This window comes from Lepidothrix coronata, unplaced genomic scaffold (genome assembly GCF_001604755.1).
Source record: "Lepidothrix coronata isolate B3197 unplaced genomic scaffold, Lepidothrix_coronata-1.0 Scaffold139, whole genome shotgun sequence".
Classification (NCBI taxonomy): domain Eukaryota; kingdom Metazoa; phylum Chordata; class Aves; order Passeriformes; family Pipridae; genus Lepidothrix; species Lepidothrix coronata.
In genome coordinates, this window is record NW_016690319.1 from 728,728 (window position 1) to 745,013 (window position 16,286).

At 35.4% G+C, this 16,286-nt stretch overlaps 1 protein-coding gene across 2 annotated transcripts in view; it reads left to right on the forward strand.

The window, feature by feature from the left end:
* KCNH8 (potassium voltage-gated channel subfamily H member 8) overlaps positions 1–16,286 on the forward strand; it is a 179,414-nt gene that overhangs the window by 128,634 nt on the left and 34,494 nt on the right. For both annotated transcript variants that reach the window (XM_017827407.1, XM_017827408.1), the window contains 4 exons: positions 2,459–2,656; positions 7,360–7,559; positions 9,232–9,481; positions 13,891–14,105. In XM_017827407.1, the coding sequence (XP_017682896.1) occupies positions 2,459–2,656; positions 7,360–7,559; positions 9,232–9,481; positions 13,891–14,105 (863 nt within the window). The remainder of the gene's footprint in view (positions 1–2,458; positions 2,657–7,359; positions 7,560–9,231; positions 9,482–13,890; positions 14,106–16,286) is intronic.

The following is a 16,286-nucleotide window of genomic DNA, read 5'->3' on the forward strand; positions in this document are numbered from 1 at the left end:
TAAAGTAGAAGTGAGAAGCTATAAACATGTTCTTATCTACAAGTCAGAGGAATATATGTATTGGCTTTTCACTTTCAGATAAACACTTTCTCTTCCAAGTCTAAATCTCCAAAGAAATTTATCTAACAGCTTTTCTTTATATCATGGGCATTATTTTCGCAATTGTTAAGAATTGCTAATAATTTTTATCTGCTACTGTTGTAGCTCAGTGATAAGCCATTCATCCTACTGAGAAGATCATTTGTCTGACCCTCAGTTATACCACAGAACTAGGCACAGAATACAGAACTCATTTCAAATAGTGGTGTCTTGGCCAGAAGTGCTTATTAGCAACTGTAAAATGACAGTATTATATTTGGTGTTTTGGTGGTAGAAATATTGTAGAAATACTGTAGGGACTTCTGCTGTTTGATAGGTGTAATTTATTTTTGTACCTTACCTTTACTAGCAGTAATGAATCCTTTAGGAACAGTGATGTTTCAGAAGGGTTGGGTGATAACCTTGAACATAAAGTGAACTGTAAAGGAGAAACCAGTTTACATATTTCTATCAGTTAAAGAATAGAGTCATCCGCCTTTCCTGGATAGTACTGAAAATGTATGAAAAGTCAAAAAAATGGAAATACACAGGCCAAGAATCAGTGGCTTTTAGAATACTCTCAGGAAGGAGATTTTCTCCTAAAAGGCATTATTTTAGTATTCTCATATCAGTTACAGTTATTTAAAATAATCTATTTGTTTCAGTTTTGCACTGAAGGTAGATTTTCTTTAACTGTCTACTCTCTGCAAGGGATTTTCTTAGGTTTTTATTCTATATTCTTTAATGTTTAGGATTACATTCCCCAACCCAGAAACACAGGAATTAAATCTGCTGTACAAAGGGCTGTGTTACTGTTGGGAAAATGAAGTGTAGTCTCAAAAAAATAGTAGTGTACAGAGGTACAGCTAGGCTTTGTATTGGTTCAGTTAGGCTTTTTTTTTTCTTTTTCCCAGTTTTTCTTTACTTTCATTTTAAATAATTGGGAGCCACAAATATAAAATAGCCCCACATGATTAATACTTTCTATCAAGACAAAATTCAAGGAGATTTCTTATTTTCATTTTTGTGTCTGTTGTCAAGGTAAAACAACCTACTCAGTACTGCCTTGATACAACAATGCAGATCGCTTTCATTTATGCTTTTGGTTAAATTCACTGTCCTGCATAGAGTGGGTCAGCAGGGTCATGGCCAGCCCCTACCCTGCCATAACCCAGCCCTTCTGGCTGAGCTTTCTCTGTAGGACAACATGCCAGAGATTATGGAGCATAGTAGCAGCCTTGGTTCAACAGGTCTGCTGTAAATAGTAAATTCTTACAGACTTTTTCCCAATCTTAATTGAAAGCTGGGAGAGATACTTTAAATCTATCCCTTACTTTTGCAGATATTCTGTGCAATGGGATTTCCTCCAGTCATATTTGGATTCATCCAAATGGATGCTAACTGAAGGGGAGACAGAATAAGCTTTAGGAGGTGATTCAGTTTATCAGGTCTCAGCTTCCAACAGAGGGACCACCAAACAATTTTTCTAAAAATAAAACTCTATCTGTCAGGATTATTTTTTTGGAAGTTCTCCCTGAGTACCCAGGAAAGATTCCCAATCTCCCAAGCAAGCTGCTTAACAGGCAAAACTGCTAAAACAAATCAATTTTTTTCCTTTTTTTCCCACAACTTGATTTTTTGTGAAGCACCGTGTTTATGCAATTCATTCAGGTCATGTGTTTTCCAACTGCATATTTTTCCCTGCTTTGTAGCTTTGGGATTGTTTTGTTGTTGTTTTTTCAAATATCTATGAAGCAGTAGCTAATTCTACTTTCTTTAGCACACATAGACTCATTTAGCAAAATGAAAGGAAAGATTTAATGAACAATCTAGAAAACACTTACTGAAGCATCTTTTGAAAATTAATTCTGGTTCGTAAGTTATGTTTAGATCTTTGAATCTTTTCTACTGTAAAAAGAAACAAGGAAAAAGCTCTGAATATGTAATTACTATTACTATTAAAATGACTTAGCCTTAGTATGTCAAAAAGCTTTCCAAGCATTAATTAATGGAAAGAATCAAATTATGTTGCATTCTAGCTGCAATGTTATTAGGTGATGATTTTTTTTCTTTTCAGTAACTTAATGGATTTTATAAATTATCTAATTAGACCTGTAATATGCAATTCAAAACCACTTCATTTCCATACAGATATACAGTTCTTATCATAAATAATCATGCATAAAAATAAATATTCCAGAGACACAATATTATTGTGCTGTATAAATTCCTACAGTTTAATATTCTTTTTATTCTAGGAATTATGAGAAGAATGTAGTGTCCTTTAATTAATTTTTTTTAGAACTATTTTGTTTCATGGCATGTGTAGTTTTCACGGTGTCAGTATTCCTTAGTAGTTCTTTTTTGCTTTGTTTTGCAGGTTGGCTTCATGAGCTTGGAAAGCGTATTGAGTCTCCTTACTATGAGAATAATACACTAGGAGGCCCATCAATCAGAAGTGCCTATATAGCTGCCCTATATTTCACTCTGAGCAGCCTCACCAGTGTTGGGTTTGGAAATGTTTCAGCCAATACCGATGCTGAAAAGATCTTCTCCATTTGCACAATGCTGATTGGGGGTAGGTACAAATGCTAAATGCCATGTAAAATGTTTTTTGGGGGTAGAAACAAGTAAAATAGCTGTGATTTTGCCAAATTTCTTTTATAAAAAAACACGGCAGAAAGTTTAACAAGTTTAATTTAAAAGAGCAAAGCAAGGAAATAACTTTGTTTGGTTTACACTACATAAACTCTCTTAGGAAGATATATTTATATCTTTTTGTTCAGTTGTGGTGACAAAAGATGGTGTCACACAGTAAAATGCAAACTCACATTACTGACAGTGAGAATGGCCCAGGCATGTGTTGGGGATTTTGGTCACATGGCAGGCACTTTTCTGGTCAGCTGGGCATTATGTGCATGTGAGCTCCAGTTCGGTCCCCACCGCAGTCCTAAGAATAGTGATGAGGGAAGGTTGGCAGCTCGCAGGGCAATGCGTCTGTGAGCTGGTGTGTATCCACAGCTGAACAACCAGAACAGAGAGAAGGCTAGGGGAGACAGGACAGAGCCAGGAAGACTGTTTGGTGAGCATTAGATGACTCTACTATAAACAAAAAAGCAGTTCAATTGTCATTGGTAATCATCTGGTTCAGATTAGAATCAGAGTGCAATGTTTTTCTCAAATTGAAGCTCTTAGTGGTATTTTTATTTATGTTAATTATCTAATTGTACTGTTGAGGAAAGTCATATGCTCATTCATGGTTCCTTTCTTTCTGCTGAGACACCTGGGTACAATCAGTGAACTGGTAGCACCTGCAGACCTTTGTAAGCCAAGACCACTAGAGAAAGTACCTGCAGCTCTCTGTTTCCCCCAAAAATCAGCGGTGCTGTTTTGTAATGTGTACATCATACAGCTCAAAGATGTCACAGGGGGCATGAAGGGTAAAAGCAAATTACCACTAAAGTACTGCCTCCTGCCTCCCCTTTTTTTCTGCTTGCCTAGTTATTCTAGAAATACTAGTAGGTATTTCTCCGGGGCTAGTCAGTAAAGCCCAGATTGTCAGCTCGTTGTCAGCTTTGCAGAATAAATTTTCATGGTCAAAAATAAATTGGCAATTTGACACTTGAAAGCAAGCGAACAAGATGAATGACCTGTAAACTATATATTTGCAGCATCAAGTGGTATAAAAACTGATCAATTAATTATTGTCATTTCCCTAAGTCACGAAAATGAGTGGCAATAATATAATGAATCATCCAAGAATGATATAATTTTGATTTTTACAATGTCACAAAACCATAAGCAGCTCATGAATTGCTCTTGCTGGTAGCATAAAATTATAAAATTATAGTTTTGAAATACTCTGTGGTCTCTCTGCTTTGGGGCTTTCACTACATAAAATCAGTTGGAATGAAGGAATGAGTTTTCATTTCTGTCAAGAAATTAAGAGATACCCTGTGTAAGGCAATGATGAACATTTAATACTCTTTGATATGACAGAGCTTTCATAAACTTAATAGAGTCAAACTTAAAGTATCTTATGCATTTATTTAATCCAATTATAGCAGTTTTATTTTCATTTCTTGTATTATTAAGTAATAGAGATAATATGCTTGTGCTCTGAATAAATTGTGAAGAACTAGTCGACTGAATGTAGTAAGAGGGAACTGATGACTAAGAGACAAAGTTGCTCACAGGGAAGCAGGTAAAAGAATGGTTTTATATCTGCGAGGGTCCAGTGAACAAGATATATCCAGGTAAAAGAGCAGAGCAGGTTGATCTCCAGGTATTTTCTTGAGGAACTGTATTTTAGATACTGTTGAGGAAAATCAGTAGGGCAAAGAAACTTGGAGTTAGCATCATACAGTGCAGATTGGTAAGTGTGCCTCAGAAAACTGTTTGGAATGAAGTACTTATCTGTACTTAAGGACATTACACCTCTTCATTTCTTAAAACATTTTTTAGGCTATTGTTTTGGCTGATATTTATTTTAAAATTCCCTAGTGGAAAGTGATATTTTGAGAAAAATTTATGTAAGTTTTTTAGGGTTTTTGATAAAGCCATTAGTTATGAAATTTCATAATGGGTAGGGTGAGTTAGTTAATCAGTAGTCTTTCTGTACTTCTTTAGTGTTTTTCACTGCAAATTGAAAGAATGAAGTGAATTTACTACAAACTTAAAGAAAGGTGAGGAAAGAAAAAAAAGTGTTAACAAAGAAATAACTTATAGTATGCCTTTTTGATTTTTACTGGCCTCCTGGTATTAATTTCTATTTTGCATGAATTTGAAATTTAAATTTATAACAAGTAATATTTTGAAGATAAAACATCCTGTTATACATGGTATTTCTTCTTAAAGTTGGAAAGAAAATTTACTTATTAAAATTTATCTAAAATTCCTAGGATACCCAGTATCTGTAAAATACTAATCAGATCTGTCCTCCAGCAGACAATCATACCATGTTCTGTCCTATATTCTTCATGTTATTTCAGCAAATAATGTGCAGCTTTGTATTTAAGAGATTGAAGGCCCACTATAGTAGCTTCAGTGCTCCCCAAGCAACAAAAATGTAATTTAGGATACCCATTAAAATAAAGGCCACTTTATTTTATGAAATATAGTTCCTAGAATTTTACAGAATGGAGTAATATATTTCTTACAGAAGGTAGGGTGAGTCTGTGATTATTTGATAAAGAAATCTAATGCCTGTCACAGCCAAGAATAGCTTGTCATCATAAGTAGCAGTTACCCTCGAATGTATATAGGCAATGACACATTCTACGTTAATAATAAAATTTTAGATTATATTTGTCCCTATAATAACATCACAGAGATGTCTACACTAAGGTCCTAACCTTAGAGCCTTCTGGTAGACTTACATCACATGTGATTCTTACATATGCATCCATACACCACCTAATGCTTTATTGCTCCCCCACTTTTTAAACTGATCATTGCATCCTTAAAGAGGCTACACTATTTCCTTAACCTAGTTAGATGTGTTTGGATTAATCGTTCAGCCACAGCTGCCATATTTCTACTGTAATATCCTATACCTAGCATTACACCAGGCCCTCACATTTTGTTCCTCAAGCTTCTGACATTAATGACACAGAAATTCACTGTACCAACATGAACAACACCTAGTTGATCTAGATGATTATTCTTAGAAATAAATTTCCAGTTATGCTTACTTTCCTTTCTAACACTCATACCTGATCTGTTCTGCCCTTTCTACACTGCAGTTCTTTATCTGTTTTTCTGCACTCTCTTCACAATAAAGACATAGATGTTGTTACTAGCTCCTTTGTGCTTTATCCAGCCTGTAAAAATTTTCTAACACTTCGAACTAAAGAATTTTCTATCTGTTTCTAACATTTAAAAGTGCATCCTTTCCTCCACCTGTTTCCCCTAGTCCCTTCCTACTCACATTGGAATTCTGTAAATTGGCATACAAGGTCAACAGCTTGTTTGTCTTGTTTAGAAACCAATTCCTTTGCCACTTCAAGGAGTCTGTCTGCTTTCTTTCAAGCACTATAAAAATAGATGTTCCTTTAGAGAAATAATCAATCTCTTTAGTAGTTTTTTAATAAAAAATTTGTACACATCTATATTCTGTACATCAGTTCAATATCACATGATAGACAACCTAGCAGTGATTTTTCCAACTCATAATCAGCAAGCACATTTCTGCATGGACAAACCCAGATGACCTGTGCCTGTAAGCATTTCTTCAATTTTGTTTCTGGTCTTTTTATTCCCAAGCCAGTATCTAATTGCAGACAAAGTCTAGGATGTCAGAACTTTCTGATAAACAATTTCTTACTATATTTGACCCTCTCAAACAACATAAAAAATCAGATTGTCTGTTTGAACGTTTCTTTTAACCCTTAAACTTCTTCCTTACAATAGGGTTTTTTTGACTTTTTTTTCTTTAATATCTTATTCCCCAGGATGTGATACATCTCTAAATGTTACGTACAACTTCATTCCACTACACATAGTCCCCATTAGTAACTGGGTTTTTTTCTATGAGTGCTCTGAAATCTATTACATTCTATGTAGTTTCTAACTGACTATTTGAGTTAATTTTCATGCTGATTATTTCTCATCATTTCCTGAGGATACCTGCCTACATGTGTTCTTTTCAGTACCTACAAGAAAGATGGAGAGAGACTTTTTGCGAAGGCATGTATTGATAGGGCAAGTGGGAATGGTTTTAAACTGAAAGGGAGTAGGTTTAAGTTAGATATTAGGAAGACATTCTTTACTATAAGAGTGGTGAGGCACAGGAAAAGGCTGCCTAGAGAAGCTGTGAATGCCCCATGCCTGAGGTGTTGACGGCCAAATTGGATGGGGCTTTGGGCAACCTGGTCTAGTGAAAGGTGTCCCTGCCCACGGCGTAGGGTTTGGAACTAGATGATCTTTAAGGTCCCTTCCAACCCTGACCGTTGTATGATTCTATGATTCTGTGATTCTATGATTTTATTATTAATTTTATTAGACTATGAACTTTATTTGATTTTTGCTTGGTACCTTGACAGATAGAATCAGATGTTTTTCTACCCTTTTCCATGACTGTGACTGCTAGTGTCTCAAAAAAGAGAAATGAATAATCATATTAATCCTGGTGTATATTACTCATGGAATCTTATTTTCAAAAGCTTTATTATATCTCTCAATCAGGAAATTTGCTTTCTGTGTAGATCCTGTTGATTTTCTTTTTACGTTTTAATGATCAACAGATCACTCCACTTTGTACATAATTTCTGTGTTCTCTAGCTCTGATGCATGCCTTGGTGTTTGGCAATGTGACTGCCATAATTCAGAGGATGTACTCCAGATGGTCCCTTTATCACACAAGAACCAAGGATCTGAAGGACTTTATACGGGTCCATCACCTACCACAGCAGCTAAAGCAAAGGATGCTTGAATATTTCCAAACCACGTGGTCTGTCAATAATGGAATTGATTCCAATGAGGTAAGCAAATGAGGGAGTTTTTGTGTTTCATGGTATGAACTTAGAGTCAAGAAAAGGGGTATTATTTCTTTTGTGATGATGTGTTTTGTGTTAAAACATCAAATCATACATTAAAATTCAAATTCCTTCATAATTCTCAAGTGCTGAAGAAGCATTAATCAGAAACTTTTTGGATGATGCCAGCAGAAATGCTACCATGAGCGGTTCTGTATTTCAGTAAATAAAATATCAACTAGGGGTTTTAGGTCTTCTTTAAAGGGGGAACTTTGATGCCCTTTCCTCACCTCCTTCATTTTATTCTTTGCAATACTGCAAACAAGTGGTTTAGCCTTAATTTTTATGCTATTTATTTCCCTATATTTTAAAATTTTGCAGAATGTAACATAAGAGTGAAATCAAAAGACAGATTTCTGGTGGTGTCTTTGTTTGCCTGTTTTAAATTGCTTATCAAGGTTGTGTGTTAGTATACTCCAGGAGAAATAACGGCTTCTCTCTGCTGGAGTGTTACTTGAATGTAGCACTCCCTTCAGATTTCTTGTTATCTATGTTATAAAACCCAGTGGTTTCTAAAGATAATGTGGAAATAAGCAGAAAGATTTGGATTTGAGAACATTCTTTTCCTGATAAATTCTTTCTGTTTTGTGCACAGCACAAAGAATGGGATGTTCAACAGCATCCTAGCAACAGGAGCTTAGTAAGATTCAAAGGTACAAAAATCACTTAGATGTCAAAGCTTTCCTAGGTGTGGTTAATGATCACCTTCAGCTTTTGTACCTTCTGTACCTTTAGTTGCACTGAAAGTGAGTGAAAGTACTGCTGTACTATAACTGAAGCTCTTCATTATTCACCTCCTGTGGATAAAGTGCCTTGTCTAAGCCCACTTTGTCAAGTGTTGGCTGATTACATTGCTTAGATGCCACACCCCCTCAAACTACAGACAAAACTATGTTTGTGGGCTTGCAGCTTGAAAGGAGAAGTAGGAAGACTTCATGGTCTTTTAGTTTCCATAGGTTCTTCCGTTGTTCATTCACCTTGTGGCCATTCCTTTCCCACCCCTCCTTCAGTGTCCAATTACATTATGAAAAAAATGCAAAAAAGAACAACAAAACCCCGCAAATAAATAAATAAACAAACCAAACAAACAAAAACCAAAACCACCTTGCAAGTTTTTTTTAGTTGTTCCTCTTTCAGTGGTTTTACCATAGAAGAAGCAACATTGCGTATTAATGAATTTTATAGAAGCATATTAAAGAAACTAAGTTCATGTTTGTTTTGAACAACCTACTGTGCTTTCTGAGAAGAACTTGGACAAGTTTAAATTGTGTATTAGAGGGAATTCCTACATACAGTCTGTTCACCTTTTTTTTCCTGTTTGCTTTTTCTGTTGGTTTGGGGTTTTTTGGGGTTTGTTGTTGGTTTTTTGTTTGTTTGGGTTTGTGGGTGTTTTTTGTTTTTTTATAAAAACATGTATTTATTCACATTTTTCCTGGAATTTATCAGTGTAAAGATTCATTAAGGTATACCATGTCTCATCAAGGGGATAAGAAAAATGAAAGGGAAGTATTAGCATCAGTATGACACGTACAGCACTACCAAATCATGTCACTTCTGCAAAAGTGGAAACAAATTAGTTTACACTTCTTCTCTTTTCACCCTTTTTTTTTCTTGACAGCTTTTAAAAGACTTCCCAGACGAGCTACGTTCAGACATCACCATGCACTTGAACAAGGAGATTTTGCAGCTCTCCCTTTTTGAGTGTGCCAGCCGTGGTTGCCTCAGGTCTCTGTCTCTGCACATCAAAACCTCCTTCTGTGCTCCCGGGGAATACCTCCTCCGGCAGGGAGATGCCCTGCAAGCGATCTACTTTGTGTGCTCAGGTTCCATGGAAGTCCTGAAGGACAGCACGGTGCTGGCAATTCTCGGTATGTTCACAGTCATAGATTCAAAGAGGAAGAATGGTCTCCCAATGTAGGAGGACCTTCACTGTTAACATGTGGCTTAGTTTGCCCTAGTAGTCTGATGAGAAAGTGTTTTTTTAATTTTACTATTCTTATTCTATGGACATATTTTCTTTTCTTTTTTTTTTTTTTAGTTTAAATTTCCTTATTTTTTTACTTAAGGAGCTTTCAATTGCTGGATTGTTAGCTGTGCAATATTTCACATGTATCCTGATTTTCTTATATTTATTCTGTCTCCTTTCATGTAAAGAGATACTTGCTAGCTTTTGTCACAAATTGCTACTTTCAACTTAATTTGATGATGGTATTGACAACTCAAAGAACATTGGTTATCAGTTCCCAAAGTTTCATGAAAATTAGTGGCCAGACAATGCTCCCACTAATGCTCCCAGATGAAAGAAAGCAATTTGAACCTACTATCAGTCTTTGACACATGCGTGTGAACACCCCTTGCAGTAAAGCCTTGTGATAAAAAACAAGCATTGTTGGCTCTGCTCCCCGGAGCTATTTCTTCATGCTAACTGCTGGCTGCAGTCGTCTGGGTATATCAGAACAGAGAAAGGCCAGAAGTTCAGTTCAAATAAATTTTGTTTAGCTGTTGCGGGCAAAATGACTGTTTTGACTTATTGAGTTTTAAGCAACTCTATCTGTACATTTCTGTGATTTGCCTCAATCTAATGCCTACTAAAGATATTCTCTTTATCTTCAGCTAAAGGATGATTAGACTTTCTGAGCTAGGGTTTATAATGTGTTTTGGTAAAGTAAAATACAACATTTTGCTCTAAAAGTAGAGAATTATTTTATTATGATTTTAATGTCTCTTTAGATTTAAATGTTTTCTTCTTTCTAATAACTTTTAATATTCTTATAAAACAGAGTTAAAAAGAACATTTCCTTTTTTTGCTTTCCTTCCTGTATTGTGGGATTGCACTAGGCTGTTGATAATGGAAGCTTCTGGTCCTCTGTAATTTAATTTCCTTAATTTTACTAGCATGCATTTGATTGGTGTTTTTTTAGAATATAAATGTGATACAGGTCCCATTTGTTTCAGAACTCTTTAATTCTATTAGATTTACAGTCCATATCACTCATCACTAATTTGTTATTGGTAAGTTTTAGAATCTCTTGATTTCATTGGGTCACATAGGTCAAAGATATAAAATATGGCTTAGAAAAAAACATAAGCTTAAAGCCAGCAAAACATCAAGAGCTACCTCCACTGGAACTATAATTTCATTAATGATTCCATCTTCAGGCACTTCTGAAAATGTTAATGAAAACATCGTTGTGTAATGGTGACAATCAAAACAATAAGAAAGAGATTACTGGATTTCTGAGAGAAGTTAATGAAATCATAACAAAAAAACATAAACATAACACAATGAAATAATGTTTCATTACAGTGAATGGGAGCTTCATCATTTAAACCTAATTAACACTAGCAGAAGGTGAATGCGTCAAAAATGCAGGTCCCTATGAGAAATTGTGCTGTCTAAATCCAAAAGAGCATTTTTTTTCCCTGATGCTGCTGGGTTACTTGCAGTTCCCAGAATATTTCTTAATTCTGTCCTGATTCTAATTCTAGTGGATTAGTTTTTGTTTACTGAACCATTCTCACTAACAAGCAGTACCGTAACAATTCAATGAAACGCTCTCATTAAATATATATTTGGTTCCTCTTGAGACTATTACTTTACATCTAATTATGATGGTTAGGATATATTTTATAGGAAAATATGTTTTAATGTGACTTATGTACTGTTTGAACATATATCTTTGATTTGTTAAAAATATTAGCCAAAAGTTATTTTAAAAATATCCATAATGAGGACATATAACTTTGACTGCATGTCCCAGCTATATTAACAAACAGATATGTCTGTAGAAATATTCATATTTAAGTTTGTTCTCCGATTAAAAAAAATTAAAAAGAGATACTAGGAATAACTGAAATGATTGTTATGTAACAAATGTTGACATTCAAGGTACAATAATTTTACCACTTCATTAATTTTACATGAAACTTTGGTTTCTACCTACAGACTGCTATACAATTTTCATTTGAAAAGGAAACATACATTAGCATTACCAAATCAATTGCAGTGTCTTTCAGGCTGACATTATTTCATCAAACACTATAATTATAATCAGATAAAAATCTAATACTTTTTCCAAAATATCTATGCGTTATTGATACTAATACTGTTTGTGTGTCTAAGAAGTTTATAATTAGGATGTTTTTAGCATATTTGAAATACTTTTTCACTTGTCCATATTAACAGCCAGCAATAGATTAACATTACAAGCCCTCTGCTTAATATAAACAAGGAAATCTAAGGAACTGTGATATTTACAGTAAAGTGAAAATATGTATAACTGCTTAACTTTACACTATATTTTATTATGTCAGCAATACATCGTGTGATGAGCAATTATAAATGTTATTGTCACCTATCAAGTTTCCCTTACTCAGACTGGTCTAAGCTCATACCAATTCTTATTTATACTATTTGAGATTTTTAAGAGACCTCAAAGTGGCAATAATGTATGTATATTCCTAGCATAAAAGAAAATCCCTTCCTATGCTGGGTTTATGATAAGCTCTTTTGAGAAAGTTTTTCAAGCTCCCTGTAAATAGAAAGCATGGTATTTTAAGGTACTAAAAAAGTGATATTTTAAAGTATAAAACTATCCTATTTAACAAGCTTCAGGGATACTTGATTGTTTAGTTTAACTTACCCTTCAAGATCACCATTTCCTGTGTAATATACAGTTGGAATCACTGCTAGGTGGATTTTCATATTTGACTGTCTTAACTTATTAATCACAGAATAATGTAAGATTGCCAGGGACCTTTGGAAGATACCCAACCTAAACCTGCTTAAAATGGCTGTATTAGCTCAGCTTTCTCAGGGCCACGTGCAGGCAACTTTTGAACATCTCCAAGGCTGCTAGCAATTCCACAGCCTCTCTAAGCAGCCTGTTCCACTATTTGACCAGCCTCATCATGATTTAATTTCCTGATTTATAATGAGAATTTCATTTGTTACAACCTATGCCCAGTATCTCTCAGTACCCTGTGCACCCTGAAGAGAAGTTTAGCTCTGTTTTCTGTACACTTTTCTGTTAGGCTATTGAAGGTAATATCCTTCCTTTGCCTTCTCTTTGTGAGGTGGAACTATACCCACTTTTTTCAGTCTTTCCTTGTACATTGTGCTCTTTAGTCTCTGATCATCTTGGTAGATGATCTTCTGGACTTACTCTAATATGTCAATATTCCATCTTGTACTGGGAAGCCCAAAACTGGACACAGTGCTCCAGATGTAGTATGTCAAGTGATATATAGAGGAAAAGAGTTACTTCCTGGGACTTGATGGCTGTATACTTGCTAATGCTGCACAGGAGGTTCTTGGACTTTGTTGCAAGGACACATTTTTTGGCTCATGTTCAACTTATCCACAAGGACCTCCCGATCCTTTTCTGCAGAGCTGCTGTCCAGCTGATCAGTCCCTAGTCCATACTGCTGCAGGGAGCTTTTTCATCCCAGGTGAAATGTTGTTAAACTTCATGATGTTCCTATCAGCCATTTTGTCTTTCTTTGAGGTCCCCCTGAATAGCAGCTTTGCCCCTCAGCATATCGACCACTCCCCCCAGTTTGGTATGGCCTATAACCAGCTAAGAATGCACTCCATCACGCTGTCCAGGTCTTTAACAAAGACCATCTGTGTTAAATTTTGTGGAGGACTTGTGGTTCAAGGACTGAACTTTGGAATTTATACCTCAGATCAAATGTTTATGGAAGCTTTTCCTTACAAAATTTTTGTGCTCTTCAATATATGGTCACTTGTAGGCTTTAATACATAGAGTATTCTAAGGCAGTCTTGCCCATAAATGGAAATACCATGGCTTGTATACATCATGAAGTACAGCTGTGCAGCCATAGTTATCATAGATTTTGAATGTTTTGCAATCCAAATTTTAAGTAAAAGGGTAATTTGAATGGTGATCTGCACTTACTTGTGCAAATGCTATCTTAACAGCTGCCTGTTTTAACCCAGACACACACACACACAAAATCCTTATGACAGCTATTTTGAAAAACAAAATTGCACTTGCTATTTGTTACCAGTGTAAATCTGCTAGTTACCTTTCTGGAAATTAGTTTGTACCTCCAATTAATTGCATATAAGGTTGCAGCTGCAAAAAAACCCAAAACAATAAAAAGAAGGATATTAGTCTAAGATCCTTTAGAAAGTCACTAATTAAAGAATGCAGTAGTAACAATGGGATTTCAGGTTATATTAAACATATGATTCAAAAAAGAAGTAAAGAATTTATACTTTGAAGATAATTATTTTTGTACTCTCTTTTAGGTAAAGGAGATTTAATTGGAGCAAACCTCTCCATTAGGGATCAAGTTATTAAAACAAATGCGGATGTTAAAGCTCTAACATACTGTGACCTCCAATGTATTATCCTCAAAGGTCTCTTTGAAGTGCTCGACCTTTACCCAGAGTATGCTCACAAGTTTGTTGAAGACATACAGCATGATCTCACGTATAACCTAAGAGAAGGCCATGAAAGTGATGTAAGTATCTTTAAAGGTCTCTGCAGTTATTGTTACCTTTAAGATGTTTCTCATACTTTACTAATTTCTTATAATTTTGACACAGTAAAGAAATAATATACAGATTTTGTTAAAAGGGCTGCTCATTCCGTTTGTTTGATAATTCAGACATTACCTACATGAGTTGCTTATCAGTGGGTCAGATCATAAACCTTGAACAAGTTCTCTGCTTCTCATTTTTCCATAGAAAACCTCATCCATGAAAGAATATCATCCTTTAATATTTTTTTTCATTTTTTGCTTATGTTTAAAACAAGTCATATAAATCATGTGTCCAAATAAAGGTATTTCACTATACCTTTTCTAGAAGCTCATGTGCCAGCCTAATGAACATTCATTTTATACATTGATTAACACTTGTTAGTTAAGAATGTCATCACACACACTCAAAATGAGAAACAGTTGTTTCTCACACACTGCAATGAAGATATGTTTTTCCATGTAAATGAGTACTTAAATTCGGAAAAAAACCCACAAACAAAAAAAAAAAACAAATAAACAAAAAATCCAACAAGAAATTCCAGATAAAGCGCTCTTGGAAGGCTTCAGCACAGACTTACTAAAGTACTTTCCCTGATCTTATATAGAAAATATGTATATATTCAGATTTTAATAATGAAAAGCTTTGATGACATCTTTTTTTTTTCTGACTTTACCGTATAAACGCACGAAGACAGTTATAGCTAAACTTTCAGGCTGGTGTTTAACAGTTCGGCTATTTGTCTTTGTATTCTGCTTCTCTTTACACAGAGAGAAGTTACACTGAAAGAACATGAAAGGACACTAGGCTACTATCCAGATAGGGGATGAAGGTAATGCCAAGGAAGAGTGCACCAAAGTCCTTTTCAGTTCAAAACCCCAATTAATTTGATATATGGTCTGATTTTTCTACATAAGCTTCTTACTAGGTGTACTCTGGTGCCAATGTTTCCACAGCAACACTCTGTTAAACCATTGTAGCCTAAAGAAGCCCATATATAAATGCAAACTTCTGAAGAGGAAAATAATCAGGACATTTCATTTGTTTGTCTCTTGAAATGTCTCCAAACTTCCTGCTGCTGAAGGCAGCAGCTGAAAGTACACATCTGTTCTGAGAGCCTGGTGATTAGTTTGTATAACCAACATATTTCCCTTGGGGAGGAATGCTTAATCTGAAAGGTGTATAACTCCATGTAAAGATAGAGTTTGAAGCTGTTTGCATTCCCCTCTACAGTTTTGCCAAGGAACTTGGTGGATCCACACAATGTATTCCTTCATGCTTTTCTGTATGATGGCAAGTCTTGCGATCACTCTCTCAACTGCATTCAGCTTTTATAAATTCAGGGACCACTCTTCCCAGTTAGAGTAAGTTGGGTGATGTACAGACTCTCCACTGAGAGCAAGCTGACAGCAGCTTGAAGTTGAGTGCACAGACAGGAAAAGAACCTCTTCACACTCTCTGAGGGATTTAAAGCAGTGCAGGACATAGCCAAGTAAATTTTCTGCTTCAAAGAAGAAAATATTTAGAGCATTTGTGAATATACACCATATCTTGATGGTATAATTTGTTATCTTAAAATCAGAGGGAAAAAAATGCTGACAATGAGTAGCATCCAGTGTCACGGGCAGATATAGAGAACCCAAGACAAATTGTCAGTGTCACTTTCGCCTACGTCTTCCAGTTAACTGTGCCCTCCACTGGTAATTCTATGCAGCAGAACATACCTCAGTCATGTGCACCTGATTTCTTATCCAAGCATTTTGCTTATCAATAAGGGTAATGAGCAGGAATAAAGTGGCCAAAAATTGTACCACCACAAAAAGAGGGCTCAACAAATGAAGGAAGATATCTATGTCAGTAGCAAGTGTCCCTGGTCAACCACTCACTCTGGTTCACATGGAAAATACCTGTCTCCATTAATATAATTTGCAAACAGAAATAATTTGAGTTGCCTGATGGTTTACTCTCAGGGAAAAGTAGGAAGAAGGTTTTTTACAACTTGTGGGTATGTTACGATGGTTTCTTTCTTCTTCTTTTGTTTTGTTTGGTTAGGTTTTTTTTAAATATAACACTACTTCTTGGGAATGATGCTATGGGAGAGTTTGGCAGCTATGACACTGTAATCTTGATTCCCTTTCCCTAATACAGGGAGATTTTACTTT